The 16,329-nt window shown below is 43.5% G+C and overlaps 1 protein-coding gene across 1 annotated transcript; it reads left to right on the top strand.

Annotated features, from left to right (window-relative positions):
• The first annotated feature begins 3,239 nt into the window (after nucleotides 1–3,239).
• Nucleotides 3,240–9,037, top strand: LOC121575933 (neurogenic differentiation factor 4-like). The gene is made up of 2 exons (XM_041889225.2): nucleotides 3,240–3,399; nucleotides 7,133–9,037. The coding sequence occupies exon 2, from the start codon at nucleotides 7,139–7,141 to the stop codon at nucleotides 8,129–8,131; it is 993 nt and encodes a 330-aa protein (XP_041745159.2). The 5' UTR covers nucleotides 3,240–3,399; nucleotides 7,133–7,138; the 3' UTR covers nucleotides 8,132–9,037.
• The last annotated feature ends 7,292 nt before the right edge of the window (nucleotides 9,038–16,329 follow it).

Genomic DNA, 16,329 nt, shown 5'->3' with positions numbered 1-16,329 from the left:
ATCCTATTCTGCTTGACCTACTCCAAACCGTACCCACTACCTAAACCTGTTCCTATCAGCTGTCCGTAAAGCCCTGTGTGTCCCACCCCAGCTGGGGTTTAGGATCTGTGTGTGTGTGAGGCTGCTTCCAGCTGGGATGGGGGGTCGAGTTTACCCTTTCACTCATCCAGGGTGACTAACGGGATAAACTCTGGGTCTGCCGACGGGACAGGGGGACACACTTGCAACCCTGTTTAAAGAAAGTATTAGAGGAGATGGATCTGCCTTAGATCCCATTGTCCCCCGGTATGTGTGCGTCCGTGCCAAGTGAGAATACAAGGCCAGTCACTTCATACAAAAACCACATCTTTCAGGAATTCATCTGATTTGGGCCTCAACAAATGGGCTGAGTCTCACATCGACCTGACAATAAAGATACGCTCTGTGAGTCATTTCCCCAGTTCAGTTTTGTCAGACCATATTACATTTTCTGGGCCGGCGACTCTGAAAATTAGAAGAGTAAATGTTCTCTCTTTCACACTCCCCTCTTTTTAAACCCGAAATGGAATCAAATTAAACCACAGTGGGGCGAGTGAGAGAAAAAGATTCAATTGTTCCTTTTGTCACTCTCACATTTCATAATCGAATTATAGCTGGCCACCCGCCAACCCCCCCACACATAGGTCCCCAAATGGGCTCCCCCTGGCAGATATAGTAGCCACCTGACTTTTGTTTTGTAATTATATTATCCCGCTCTCTTTAGCGTGTCGTGGCTAATGGCTGAGCGGGCCAGTCCAGCTGCACATGTAGAAACAAAGCTGCTTATGGGACCAGACAATAGGCTCGTGGAAAAGGGACGCCTGAAGGCGGTCGGCCAATGAGCACGCACTGCAGGGGGCCAACGGGGGGTTTAGGGAAGGGTTAAGGGGGTTTGGGGTGTAGCTGGGGGGTGTCTATTTTTGTGGCCCTGTGGAGTGGCCTCATCAATGGGATGGTTGGTAGAAGGACACATGGTCCAGATCACCAGAACGTTTAGGGCTTAGATTGGAGGGAGGTTCAAGTGTGGCTAAGTGTAACTTCCAAGCTGATGAGGGACCATGAAACTCAGAGTAACTTTCATTCTCTGGAGGTCTGTTTGTCTTTCTGAACGCTCTATAATAAACAATATGATGAGCCTATTGTCATCCCTATTCAAAACATCAATAGTGTTTGGAGAGAATTTAGGGGCCACAAGTATTACGTAAAGAGGTGAATGTGATCTGTTACTCAAATAAAATGTAAAAACACAACAACCAAAATACTATTGCACATAGCATAATTGTAATAGCATCATTTCTGATATGTGATATTGTGAATAAAAGTGTTTACAACTTGATTATAGTTGCACATGCAGTCTTTCCAGACCAATCGTGACACCCAACCCCCCGCCAACACATACACATACACACGTAAGTGCTCTCTCCTCATTCCCCACTAGGGTATCAAGATTTCTCATAGGACTCCCAGTCTGACAGATGGACGCAGCCCCCTCTCCCTACTGTAACTGAAAACAGGAGCACTGGGGATTCAGGAAGAGGTTGTGTGCCTGTGTGTGTGTGTGTGTGTGTGTGTGTGTGTGTGTGTGTGTGTGTGTGTGTGTGTGTGTGTGTGTGTGGGCATTGTGTTCTGCTTTCTGCAGCTAAAGCTGCTGCCCTCTCAAGCAAACATACAAACATACCTACACAAGGTGAGGAGGGAGAGTCCTTAGGGGTCAATGTTAGGTCAGGTGAGAATACAAGTGCATCTGAGCCGCTAGCAGATAGTTACTGAACGAGAAAAAAGGGGGGAGAGGAAGGAAGTATGAGCCATCTGTCAGAGAAGTTCATAGTGCATGACCAACACCAAGGGGACCAGGGGACATGACAGCAATCATAGCTACCTCTTTACCACTTGTGGAATAGGGATATTTCTCCCCCTTTAATGTTGCTCCATCTATATTTTACTCCAGATAAATTGAAATGTGTGAAAATGTATGACAACAAAAAAATGTGTGAATGGAATGTGAGAAAAGTGGCAGCTTGTCTTGATATCTAAATGGGATCTGTTTATTTTGTCTTATTTTGTGTCACCCATAGTTTGCTTATGTGTCTGCCAAAGTGTGGCTATTCCCACTCTGGGGAAGAGCGAGGCCTGGCTCAGTTATTCCCATTCTGGGCTGCAGGTGTGGAGTAGGACAGGCAGGGACCCAGGGGGAGAGGAGGGGGAGGGGGATGGGGGAGGGGGGGTCGGCTGGGGATTGTGAGGGTAGTGTGAGACACATCCTTTGGGTGCACAGACAGTCCCCCCATCCAACCCCTCACTCACCTCTCCCTCCAACATGAGCACATGTGATTCTTTCTCTCATGGGACAGTAGCACTTCCCTCCATCTCTCATTATCTGTCCCTCACACAATCACACACACAGTGTATCTATTGAAGGTAAAGTCTATACAGAGATGAACATTCATTTAAAAAGTATGATTGTAAAATAATTCACAGAATAAGTAAATAAAATGCTCTGTATAACCCACATAACTAGAATCATTCTATTTCTATGGTATAACCTAACTTGCTACACAAGTAATAGTCCACTTGTAGCTAGATGGCCTATGTCTCCATTCGCTTAGTTTGCTCTGTCTTTCACCTCAGGACTTCACTATGCAGGCGCCGCGCCTGTCCCGTCTCGTGAGGGGTGTCTCTGGAACCCTATTTAATTAGCGTAATTGGGTGCAATGAGTGCACGCCGGAGGCCAATATCTGTTCAGCATACGCGGAAGTATGAATGGACCGGGGAATGGCGCGAACACCTGCTCACGCGCAACCGCAAGCTGTCACAATCGGTTAAGATCGACAGACCATTTCAGTCTATGCTAAAGTTGCGCTGCTTATTTGTTGACAGAGACTGCTAATACAAATTGTAAAAAATTAAAAATAAACTATTGCAACTATGAACATTTTCTAATGTAGTGCCGCAATAATGTCATGAGCCATAAGAGCTTAGGCCTGCAGGCTATCAGTCTAATCAAAACGATTTTGTTTCACACACACGCACACACACACACACACACACAAAACTAGTGAACTGTTTTTGTTCATGACATTGGCCACGGGCCGGGCCACGCGCGCGCTCGAGCGCAGATTAATTGGATGCGAGAGGATGAGAGAGTGGGAGGAGGAGCCTGTCTGTAGGTCGGACGCTAAAACCCGGGGCCCCTGCGGAGTGAACCGCAGAGAGGCGTCACTCTGGGATGGAACACTGACAACAACTGCGAAGGAGACGCAGGGGAGAAAGTTAAAGATTGAGTGCTTTGGCTTGTTGAGAAAGTAACCTGTAGTCTAAGCCCGCTCAACAGCCAATAACATCTCACAGGAGGTCCTTGGGAGCGTTATTTCAAATATCAGGTAGACCAACCTCATCTTTCTCATTTCGAATTAATGTCAATGTTTCTTTCTCAATGGATAATAGTATATTTCTAATAGCATAGGCCTATTGACTATTCTAACATTTTAATAATATTTATGTGAAGTTGAATGTGAAATGTGGAATTTTGACCATTTATAAATTGGAAGGGTAGCCTAATAGGTTATTATTTGACATTTTCGAAATGTTGGGTTAGGCCCATAGGTTATTCGGCTAAATAACAGGAATGAGGCATATGCTACATGTACAGCTGCAACCGTGTTAAGGTATTAGATAGGCTACAGACAGATTAATAAATAGTTATCATCAATTTAGGATTCTTAAGAACTGTGACATGATTATTAGTCACTAGGCTACTGTTCTTAAATTATGCCTAGCATAATCTTAATGGGAGAACGTTAACAGGTGTAAGCCTACTTAAAGTGGCAATCAGCAGTTGACACAATAACAAAGCATAGTCCACTCCCCTGTTTCTGTAAAAAGCTGAAGGATGGGGCTGGAGAAATGTAACCAATCTCAAATTCATAGACAGAGCTATGCATGCAAGGAATGCCCATCCAAGATATCCAAATGATAGTTTTAACCATGTTTTTAGGCTATATAGTGTTTGTTTACATTTACTTTGTTTACAAACATTGGAGTAAAACAAGCTTATATGTTGGGTTCTGATGGGGTATGAGTTGAACTAAGCTCATGAGGCATTTATAAGTTATATTCTTCAAGAATCAGTGTCATTAATTTATAAGTCCAAAAATGGATGTGGCAACTGCAGATTGTCCCTTTAAATCACAACAGAGGTTATTTATCCAAAGACAACCTAAACCTGGGTTACCCCACCAGCTCAGCCTGCTTCAAAATCACATTGGTCATCAGCTTGTTGCTAAAATCGTCATAATCATTGCTGACATAGCTGGGAAAAATCTCAATAAAGAAACAACATATTTATGATATTAGGCTAATAATTGTACGAAAGTAGCCTACGCTATACGTTATCATTCATCAAACTAATTTATTGTGTGGAATACAAATCTATGACACACAAAAATGTGGACAAATCAGTTAAAACCTAGTTTCAAATAAGCCTATATATAGAGCAGGGATCAGCAACAGGCGTTTTTCTCCCAAAAAGTTATTTGTAAAATAAATAAATAATAATAATAATAATAATAAAAAAAATACAATTTTAGTTTTTGGTCTGTACAATCACCAGGAATTCAGCTAAAAATTAGTTTAATTTAGGAAATCTGTTCCCAAGTATTCCCACAAATAAACACAGAGATGTGATCGTATCTCAATGTAATGAAGGTAATTATTGTTATTTTCAAATATATATACTACCAAACAAAAGTTTTGCTTTGCACACGCTTGGCATTCTCTCAACCAGCTTCATGAGGTAGTCACCTGGAATGCATTTCAATTAACAGGTGTGCCTTCTTAAAAGTTAATTTCTGGAATTTCTTTCCTTCTTAATGTGTTTGAGCCAATCAGTTGTGTTGTGACAAGGTAGGGGGATATACAGAAGATAGCCCTATTTGGTAAAATACCAAGTCCATATTATGGCAATTTCAAGAACTTTGAATGTTTCTTCAAGTGCAGTTGCAAAAACCATCAAGCGCTATGATGAAACTGGCTCTCATGAGGACCACCACAGGAATAGAAGACCCAGAGTTACCTCTGCTGCAGAGGATAAGTTCATTAGAGTTACCAGCCTCAGAAATTGCAGCCCAAATAAATACTTCACAGAGTTCAAGTAACAGACACATCTCAACATCAACTGTTCAGAGGGGACTCTGTGAATCAGGCCTTCATGGTCGAATTGCTGCAAAGAAACCACTACTAAAGGACACCAACAAGAAGAAGAGACCTTCTTGGGCCAAGAAACACGAGCAATGGACATTAGACCGGTGGAAATTTGTCCTTTGGTCTGGAGTCCAAATTTGAGCCTTTTGGTTCCAACCGCCATGGCTTTGTGAGACGCGTTGTGGGTGAACAGATGATCTCCGCATGTGTAGTTCCCACCGTAAAGCATGGAGGAGGAGGTGTTATGGTGTGGGGGTGCTTTGCTGGTGACACTGTCTGTGATTTATTTAGAATTCAAGTCACACTTAACCAGCATGACTACCACAGCATTCTGCAGCGATACGCCATCCCATCTGGTTTGGGCTTAGTGGGACTATCATTTGTTTTTCAACAGGACAATGACCCAACACACCAGGCTATGTAAAGGGATATTTTACCAAGAAGGAGAGTGATGGAGTGCTGCATCAGATGACCTGGCCTCCACAATCCCCCGACCTCAACCCAATTGAGATGGTTTGGGATGAGTCCGACGGCAGAGTGAAGGAACAGCAGCCAACAAGTGCTCAGCATATGTGGGAACTCCTTCAAGACTGTTGGAAAAGCATTCCAGGTGAAGCTGGTTGAGAGAATGCCAAGAGTGTGTAAAGCTGTCATCAAGGCAAAGGGTGGCTATTTGAAGAATCTGAAATATAACATATATTTTGATTTGTTTAACACTTTTCTGGTTACTACATGATTCCATATGTGTTATTTCATAGTTTTGATGTCTTCACTATTATTCTATAATGTAGAAAATAGTAAAAATAAAGAAAACCCTTGAATGAGTAGGTGTGTCCAAACTTTTGACTGGTACTGTATATAAATTATTTTGGTCAATTTGCAGTGTACAAATTATTATAATTATTTTCCGGGCCCCACGACCATCCACCCTGACAAAAAATCGGCCCGCGGCCGAATCTAGTTGCCTACCCCTGCTATAGAGGATCTAATAGGCTAAATAAATATCATTTTCTAGAACGCTCAAAATAGATAACCTATGGGAAAACCTACAGTGAAAACTCCCCATAATCATAAGCACCATTTGTTGCAGAGTTATAAATGGATTTTTCTGAGTTCCCTGTTACTGATCCTGGAATGTAGTCTAACCTTGAGTTAATCCCATGTTGCCACTTCATCCATGGAGGGAGCAAATCCCGCAATGGCCCAGATTGAGAGTGCATCCCGGTGCCCGCAGTGACCTAAAAGCGTGGAATTACAGAGTTTTGAAGTCCCCCGAGATCAAGTCTCCCCTCGGATTAAAATAATCACTGTTTGCACACTGTTTGCAGACAAATAAATGACATATGACAACAGCATGTTTCATGAGATTCTTAAAACAAAAAATTCCTAAAATATTAAAAGAACCCCATAAGTACTGTAACAAACCGGTAATCAAAGGCCTTAGCTTAGACAACTGATTGTGGGCCTAAGTAGATTGTAGAGTAAGCAGGCTAAGGCTAGTCTTGACCTAATCTCTCATGGACAGACAACATAAACATAAAACTAAATTATGTGAGATTTTTGTTCTGGGTTCAGTCATGATCTAGCACTCACCTTGAGGCTACTACAGTAGGCCACACAAGGTCATTAAAACCCATTATGCTGTGGGATAAAACTGCTACAAATAGACTTGTCTGCTCTTCAAGACCAGCTAGGGTCAATGTCCCAGCATCAGATGCTAGGGTCAATGTCCCAGCATATGTAGGTGTATCAGTAGAAAACTTACTCTCAATTCACATCAGCTTTGGACAGGATAAACAAAACATGTCAAAGGGTAAAGTTGTGGTGAGCCTCGTTTTCTTAGTATAAAATATTTTATAAAAAGTTTATATGTTAAGGTCAGAACTGTTGCTAATGTTGGTGTTTTGTTTCCAGGAGACCATGATGGCCAATTCGTACGGAAGGCCCAGCGAGGGGGCAGAGCTAGTCAGCTCTCTGGAATGGATGGATGATGACGTGAGCTCCCCAGACAGAGACAAGCCAATCAAAGCGCACCGCTACAGACCAGGTGGAATGGGCCACCTGGGCAGGGAGCTGGGCAGCGAGGATGTGGAGGAGGATGAGGAGGAGGAGGAAGAGGAGGGCCAAGGGGATGGGAACGCTCCCAAACGCAGAGGGCCCAAGAGGAAAAGGATGACCAAGGCCCGGCAGGAGCGCTTCAAGGCGCGACGTGTGAAGGCTAACGCCCGGGAGCGCTCGAGGATGCACGGGCTGAACGACGCGCTGGAGAACCTGCGCAGCATCATGCCCTGCCACTCCAAGACTCAGAAACTGTCCAAGATTGAGACCCTGCGGCTGGCCCGCAACTACATCTGTGCCCTGTCTGAAGCCCTGGAGGGGGACCAGTCCACGGAGAGCAGGGCCTTCATGGAGACCCTGTGTGAAGGCCTCTCCCAGCCCACCAGCAACCTGGTGGCTGGCTGTCTGCAGCTCGGGACTGGGGGTTTTGTTGAGGAGAGGCCTGAGGACAGGCATGGGGGGAGAGGAGGGCCCACAGTCCTGGGAGGGGTGGGGATGACCGTTAGACCAATCAGCTACTCCTCCCCCGGCCTGCCCAGCCCGCCCTATGGCACATTGGACTCTGCCCACCTGCTCCACCTGAGGGGAATGAAGGGAGGGGCTTATGAGAGCCACTCCCCTAATGACTGTAACACCCCTCCCTACGACTGCCCCCCCACACCCCCTCTCAGCATCGGCAGTAACCTGGTGCCCAAGCAGTCCTCGCCCCACTACCTCCTTCCTCACCACTACCCCCCCTCCTCCATGGGCCTGTACCAGAGCGCCCGCTACGAGCTGCCCCTGGAGATGCCCTATGACTTGTACCACCCTCCTCACATGGCACCCCCACAGATGGGCACCGTCTATGGGGATTAAGGGCCAGAGAGGACAGATGGGGCAGATGTTACTCTCCCCAACAACACAACAGTCACCCTGCCCCAACTGGCTCCATCTAAACCTATGACTGAGGTGTTGGGAGAAATCAGACTTTGACATGAGAGACCCATCTTGGTACTAAACACTGTGAAACCAGCCCATCGTTGTGAACAACTGGGTAGTTACTTAGTAGAAAGTGGAATGTTGTTTACATTTGTGTACTGTAAAAGTTAATGCTCAACACTGTCAAAGTCAGCTCATGATTGACTTTAAACCACTTGTTTGCAGTGGTTGTTTCTTAACGCCAATTAGGCTAAAAGGCACCCCACTACTTGACCACTTACAAGGGGTTCACAATAGGAGTAGTTCCTATAGGTGGAAAGGCTGACTTGAAGAAAGACTTCAGCTTGACCACTATGACCACTTTATCAAATCAAAATCAAATCAAATGTTATTGGTCACATACGTGTTTTGTAGATGTTATTGCGGGTGTAGCGAAATGTGTGTGTTTCTAGCTCCAACAGAAACACTTCTGACCAGCACTCGTCACATGAAACAGATAATTCACATTAATGCATAATACATTTATTTATTATCTTATTTAATATTTATATGAACTGCTGTTAGTAATGCTGTGTTTATCCTTTTTATATGTGTTTGGTCTTGGCCTTCTCTATTTGTGCTGTCCTTGTTACATTGTTGACTGACTCTGACAGTGTATCTGTTTTCTCTCTGTGTCCATTTCTCCTTTGTTGTGTGTTCTTTCCTGTTTCACACCGAAAATATATTCTCATATAATATTGCTAGTGTGATGTAGCTGATGATGTCTGCTGTTGTAATGAATGTCTGCTGTTGTAATGAATAGAACAAATATAAATTTCAAAATCGGATTAAAGTTAACTCTCAGCCAGGTGTAACTTGTTATTGGAGATGAAATTATGCCATTTTATTAATGGACATTCCTAAATCAAATACAGTGGGGGAAAAAAGTATTTAGTCAGCCACTAATTGTGCAAGTTCTCCCACTTAAAAAGATGAGAGAGGCCTGTAATTTTCATCATAGGTACACGTCAACTATGACAGACAAAATGAGAAAAAAAATCCAGAAAATCACATTGTAGGATTTTTAATGAATTTATTTGCAAATTATGGTGGAAAATAAGTATTTGGTCAATAACAAAAGTTTCTCAATACTTTGTTATATACCCTTTGTTGGCAATGACACAGGTCAAACGTTTTCTGTAAGTCTTCACAAGGTTTTCACACACTGTTGCTGGTATTTTGGCCCATTCCTCCATGCAGATCTCCTCTAGAGCAGTGAGGTTTTGGGGCTGTCGCTGGGCAACACAGACTTTCAACTCCCTCCAAAGACTTTCTATGGGGTTGAGACTGGCTAGGCCACACCAGGACCTTGAAATGCTTCTTACGAAGCCACTCCTTCGTTGCCCGGGCGGTGTGTTTGGGATCATTGTCATGCTGAAAGACCCAGCCACGTTTCATCTTCAATGCCCTTGCTGATGGAAGGAGGTTTTCACTCAAAATCTCACGATACATGGCCCCATTTATTCTTTCCATTACACGGATCAGTCATCCTGGTCCCTTTGCAGAAAAACAGCCCCAAAGCATTATGTTTTCACCCCCATGCTTCACAGTAGGTATGGTGTTCTTTGGATGCAACTCAGCATTCTTTGTCCTCCAAACACGACGAGTTGAGTTTTTACCAAAAAGTTATATTTTGGTTTCATCTGACCATATGACATTCTCCCAATCCTCTTCTGGATCATCCAAATGCACTCTAGCAAACTTCAGACGGGCCTGGACATGTACTGGCTTAAGCAGGGGGACACGTCTGGCACTGCAGGATTTGAGTCCCTGGCGGCATAGTGTGTTACTGATGGTAGGCTTTGTTACTTTGGTCCCAGCTCTCTGCAGGTCATTCACTAGGTCCCCCGTGTGGGTCTGGGATTTTGCTCACCGTTCTTGTGATCATTTTGACCCCACGGGGTGAGATCTTGCGTAGAGCCCCAGATCGAGGGAGATTATCAGTGGTCTTGTATGTCTTCCATTTCCTAATAATTGCTCCCACAGTTGATTTCTTCAAAACAAGCTGCTTACCTATTGCAGATTCAGTCTTCCCAGCCTGGTGCAGGTCTACAATTTTGTTTCTGGTGTCCTTTGACAGCTCTTTGGTCTTGGCCATAGTGGAGTTTGGAGTGTGACTGTTTGAGGTTGTGGATAGGTGTCTTTTTATACTGATAACAAGTTCAAACAGGTGCCATTAATACAGGTAACGAGTGGAGGACAGAGGAGCCTCTTAAAGAAGAAGTTACAGGTCTGTGAGAGCCAGAAATCTTGCTTGTTTGTAGGTGACCAAATACTTATTTTCCACCATAATTTTCAAATAAATTCATAAAAAATCCTACAATGTGATTTTCTGGAGAAAAAAAATCTCAATTTGTAGTCATAGTTGACGTGTACCTATGATGAAAATTACAGGCCTCTCTCATCTTTTTAAGTGGGAGAACTTGCACAATTGGTGGCTGACTAAATACTTTTTTCCCCACTGTATACTGTATGTATTTTGTATAATCTTCTGTTTAGACACTTTCTCCATTGCCAAATATTTTTCTTTAAATGTACAAATGTTCCTCTAGCTGAAAACTTTTGGATTGTATTTTTTAACAAATATTTATTCATTAAAACTATTAAAACAAATTTTTCTGTTTGAAATTCTGAAAGTGGGTTTGCTTTGATGAAAAAACTGATGTAAGTCTTGTTATATCAAAAGACAGTCAAGGACCAACTGCAATCAGGGTGTTTGCAGGTAGTGGGCGGGAGTGATATGTGAGAGTATGGAGAGGTTGTGACACACAATGAGAGAGGTGAGAGGGAGCAGAGAAGATGACAGGAGGGGAGTATGTTTCTAATGAGAGTACTTCTGTGACCACTGTTATTATGCTACCACCCCCTAAGAAAATATTTTTTTCACACACACACACACACACACACACACCCCTAGGCCTACAGGTGGAGAGACAGAAAGGGAGTGAGAAACGAGTATGCAAGAGAGAGAGAAGGAGAGAGAGCGAGAAAGAGAGAGCGAGAAAGAGAGAGACATGAAAAATGGAGATGAATAAAAGGGAGTTTTCCTGTTAAATGGCCACTGTGGGTCCATAGTAAACGCAGCCTGTTCTTTCTCTTGACCCCTGACCCTGCATTGTGCTGAGGTTGCTGGCTCTGGAGGGAAAGACAGCTGGGAGAAACAGAGGGGAGGGACATTTCTCTGACAGACAGCTAGGGGGGCCAAATGCAGGGGAGGGTGAGCTACACCCCCTCATAACCCCGCCTCCAAACAATCCCATTCCTCTTCATTCGGCATTGGAATGACCCATAACTTTACGCACACACACACATACATAGACAGGTGGAAGATGGTGATGCAACGAGTGTTTGTGCGAGTGTGTGTATTGGGTGTGTGTTGCTGGGCAGACAATATTCAGAATCTGTCTGACATTTAACAATTGAAACCTCTAAAAAGATGTGCAGTTCTCAAGAAGACAGACAAGCCACGTTGCCCTCCGTTTTTTCTCTTTCACCTTTCAACCCCCTCCCACTCTTTCCCTCTCGACTCTTCCCACCCTCCTCCCTCTCTCCACTCAACTTCATCTCTCATCTCTCTCCATCTTTTGGTTTAGCTACACTAATCCATTGGCTGGCTCTTAATGAAAGAGTGGATGTGTGGAGGCTGGATTGCAGCAGGATAAAGTTTGGTGATTAAGATGGCTGGCCTCATAGGGCAGAGATGGAAGCTTTTGCTGTTGTAATAATCCTGTACTATTCAACTGGGCTCAGTTCTCTCGCACTCCCTCACACACACACACACACACACACACACACACACACACACACAAGCAAGCACAAGCAAGAACACACACACATACACTAATACAAACTAACACACACACACACACTGGGTGGGTGATGTAGCAGAGGGGTGGAGGGGGCACAACACAGGGATGAGACAGGAGGGGGCAGGGACGGTGTGCAGGGTGTGTGTGTGTGTGCATGTGTGGGGTGAGAGGGTTTAGGGGTTAAAGAGCTGTGAATGGGTTGTGGGAGCGGGGCGTGTTGACTCTGACCCTGATGACCCCCTCCACCCCACAGTTCCTTCACTGTGGAGTTGACCGAAAGAGGAACAGGAGAGAAGGGACAGATGGGCTCTTTTACTGGAGGAACGCAATGGAGAGACATGAGAAGACCCGAGAGAGAGGGAGAGTTAACATGAACACATGAGCACTGTGGGGATGAGAAAAAGAGGGATGAGTAAAAGGGAGATAGGAGAAGAGAGACAAAGAGAGAGAATGTGAAAGCGAGAGAAAGAGAAAGAAAGAGTGGAATAGAGGGAAAGAGTCTATGTTCAGTCGCTAGTGAAAGTCTACACACCCCTTGTACAGTCTTCGCATTTTGCTGCCTTAAAATTGGGGCAACCAATTGGGGCAACCAAAATTAGGGCAACCCCCCCCCCAGGTTTGCTGGATGTCCTTTGGGTAGTGGACCATTCTTGATACACAAGGGAAACTGTTGAGCGTGAAAACCCCAGCAGCGTTGCAGTTCTTGACACAAACCGGTGTGCCTGGCACCTAGTACCATACCCCATTCAAAGGCACTTCAATCTTTTGTCTTGCCCATTCACCCTCTGAATGGCACACATACACAATCCATGTCTCCATTTTCTCAAGTCTTACAAATCCTTCTTTAACCTGTCTCCTCCCTTTCATCTACACTGATTGAAGTGACATCGATAAGGGATCATAGCATTCACCTGGTCAGTCTACACTCTTTAAAAAAAAGGGTTCCAAAAGGGTTCTTCAGCTGTCCCCATAGGAGAACCCTTTTAACCAAAGTTACTGAGCTTGAGCAATTTTTACAAAAACAATGGATGTATGTTGCCCTAACAGTTGCAAAAAGTTGGTAGAATCGTATTCAAAATAATTCACAGCTGTAATGGCTGCCAAAGGTGCTTTGCTTTCACCAATAATTAACTCTGGGGTGTGAAGACAAATGCAATCAAGACATGTATTACAATACTTTTTTTTATTGATTTGGAAAATGTTCTATAATAGTTTTCTCTTTGAAAATGTGGAGTAGGTTTTGTAGATCTGTAAAAAATCCAATTTAATCCCTTTTGAGATCAAATTTGAAGGCAGCAAAATGTTTTGACAGAGCAAGGGGTGTGTAGACTTTCACTAGGCACTGTATTTCTATCTAAGAGGAGGCCCAGTGTTCTGTCTGTCTATCTGTCTATCCAACCTCTGTACTGGCCTGAGATGAGACCACCCACTGAGAGGTCAGTTTACTGTGGTTATTAGGTTATCTGGGGTCAGGGGTCAGGGGTGGGAGTGGTCTAAGAGCTTCTTGGTGGTCAGTTACATCACATCATCCACTTGAGTACTAACAATCTGTGCTGTTACACAATATTTACATCAAATGTGCACCCAGTCCAATATAGACGTCAGTTCAGTATTAGATCATGTTGAAGCAGAGGAGATATATTTGAAACCATAATCCTGATATAAACGGACATCCCATGCTTGGCTTGGGCGAAATATATTGCTTTGTTTTTACAAGGATTAACATAAGCCTCTCTCTGTGTGTGTGTGTGTGTGTGTGTGTGTGTGGGGGGGGTAAATGTGCTAGCTCTGATGCTTGTTCCTCTGAACTTCAAGCACAATGAAACACACATTCAGAGTCAACATTGACTACTGGTCACTCTGATCAAAGAGAGAGAGGCCGATCAGTCTATGAGAAAACAGGGGAAGAGGAGGGAGGAGTGATAGAGAGGTGAATGTGGGGGAATTAAGTTAGATTGGTGTAAACAGGGTCTTGGGGCAACAGATTGAGCAGGGCCATCGTGTTTAGAGGTTCTGTATTCATAAATCTCTGTGTGAAATATTGGCTGGTGACATCTGTCAGTTGTTGGGTATTTAAATGATATGATATGCAGGACCGGTTCCAGGCATAAGCGACATAAGCGGTCATTTAAGGCCCCCGGCCGCTAGGGGTCCCCTGACCCCCAAAATACTAACAATTATTATTGCAATGTCATAGTGTGAAAATACATATAAAACACAGGAAAATCACATTTCTTACTGCATTGGGCCTTTAAAACTGCAACATTTTCTCTATGACCCATGGTTAAATGTGTAGAATTGCAGGATTTTCTCTCTCCACCGTCAACAGGGGGGCCACTAAAATGTTTTGCTGCGAGGTGGGGGCCCCCCCAACCAAAACCCCGAAAAGGCTAGAGCCAGCCCTAATGATATGTCATGATGCCTCTGTACACAGGCTACTCTACATCTATGAGTGGGACACTACCGTACCACATGAGGATTGTATACAATTATAAACCTATACGTGTTACATGTACATACATTATGTTGTTTGGAGGGATAAAGCAGTATTAAGCAGCTGATCAGAGCTCAGTGTCCGAATCGCTGCATTACCACACTAATCCTGACAGAGGGAGGAGTGGTAGAGGAGGAAACTCCTCATCCTCTCTCATGAAGTACACTGCACTGTAACGTACTTACTCATTGTGCAATAATACAGCTTTGCACAATCCTCATCAAACACACACACACACCACAAATACCCTCATCGCGCCACAAATGCATGCACACTCTTCACTTATTTGTTCACCACAACAACAAAAAGCTTGAAAAATAGACAATACTACAAAGCCTGCAGATTAAGCCATTATAAACATTCCAAGTTCATACTGGTCTACATTCAGTGTTGGGGGGTAGTTAACTACATCTAACTACATTTTGCAGTAGCTTGGTGGTAGTTAAACTAAATCCAAATATTGGTAGTGTTTTCAGAAGTTAATTACTTTTTTGCCATGTAGAGGCGTAGATAACTACGGGAACTACACACCACTTTTTTTTCTAAAAAAAAACAGAAAATATGGGTGAAGTAGGCATCAGACCTGCCGAATTCTGACTTGAAACATAGTGTTTAGTATGCTAAATTACACATTCTGTTAACATCTGACTCCAGAGTGATCTGTTGTGGTCTATGAAATTTCAGATTTAGATACCAGAATTTATCACAAAGTAGTTTGGATGTAGTGAACTACTTTTCAAAGTAACTTCAGTTAAGTAAATTATATTTTTCTGAAGAGTAGCTTTAGTGTACCTTAACTTCATTCAGTGTGAAGTATTTGGTAGCTTCATAAACTATGTTTTCAGAGTAGCTTCACCAACACTGTCTACATCTAAACATCCCTGATGGTTACAGGATTCTACACTCATGGATTCTTCACACAAATTGTACTATAATCTAAAGTAACATTCACTTCCAATCTTGAGAAAATGCATTGCCAATAAATACAATGTCCAGTTCAAATATTGTCCCAGTACTGTATACCTAGAAGTTACAATAATAGAGTCACAGTGCCACCTAGCGTGAGACTGCAGTCCTACAATCTTTTTACTGCGTAGATTTCGGCTGAGGCTGTTCATCAGGCTAGCCACAAGTTGGCCATAGTAGTCTGATATTGATGGTGTTACTGGTGATCGTGAAACATATTTATTAGTGGAGACTCTCCTTGCATGATGTTACGTGTCCTCGAACGACATCGTTCAAGTTGATGATGAAATTAAGACAATAAGGCAATTCAAATACACAGACAATATGATAGGGTTATAACTTTTTGATACGACTATTTGATAAGGCGCAATCTAATGTGGTAGCAAAAGCATAACGACGTTGGTTTGCACTATGACTTAGGCATACCGTTTTTTTGTCCATCAAACACGGATCTATCATGTTATAAACATGACAGCCCATCTCTTCATGACAGAACACAACACAGCACAGCAGGACAACATGAGGAGGCATAGCCTACTGCAGAGTGATCTAGTGATTAATATTCACAACCACTTTCAAAGTTATTTTGCTGTGACCACGAGGAGCGAAAACAGTGGGAGTAGAGAGAGGGGGAACAGAGGAGGGAGTGGGAGGGAATCTCAGAATCTCATCCATTAGACATAAGACTACCGTACGTTCCCTACTGTAGGAGTGGAGCGTCTAACCCACTTGCATGTAGACTGAGTGATGAAGTGAGCTTCTTCTCTTATAGAATAATTAGGCTAATGAAGCTAGCTGGGGAATAGGCTCTAACAGAAATCTGCATA

Source organism: Coregonus clupeaformis, chromosome 10 (assembly GCF_020615455.1).
Source record: "Coregonus clupeaformis isolate EN_2021a chromosome 10, ASM2061545v1, whole genome shotgun sequence".
Classification (NCBI taxonomy): Eukaryota; Metazoa; Chordata; class Actinopteri; order Salmoniformes; family Salmonidae; genus Coregonus; species Coregonus clupeaformis.
Note: the sequence above shows the minus strand (reverse complement) of the source record. Positions and strands in the feature narration are given on the sequence as shown.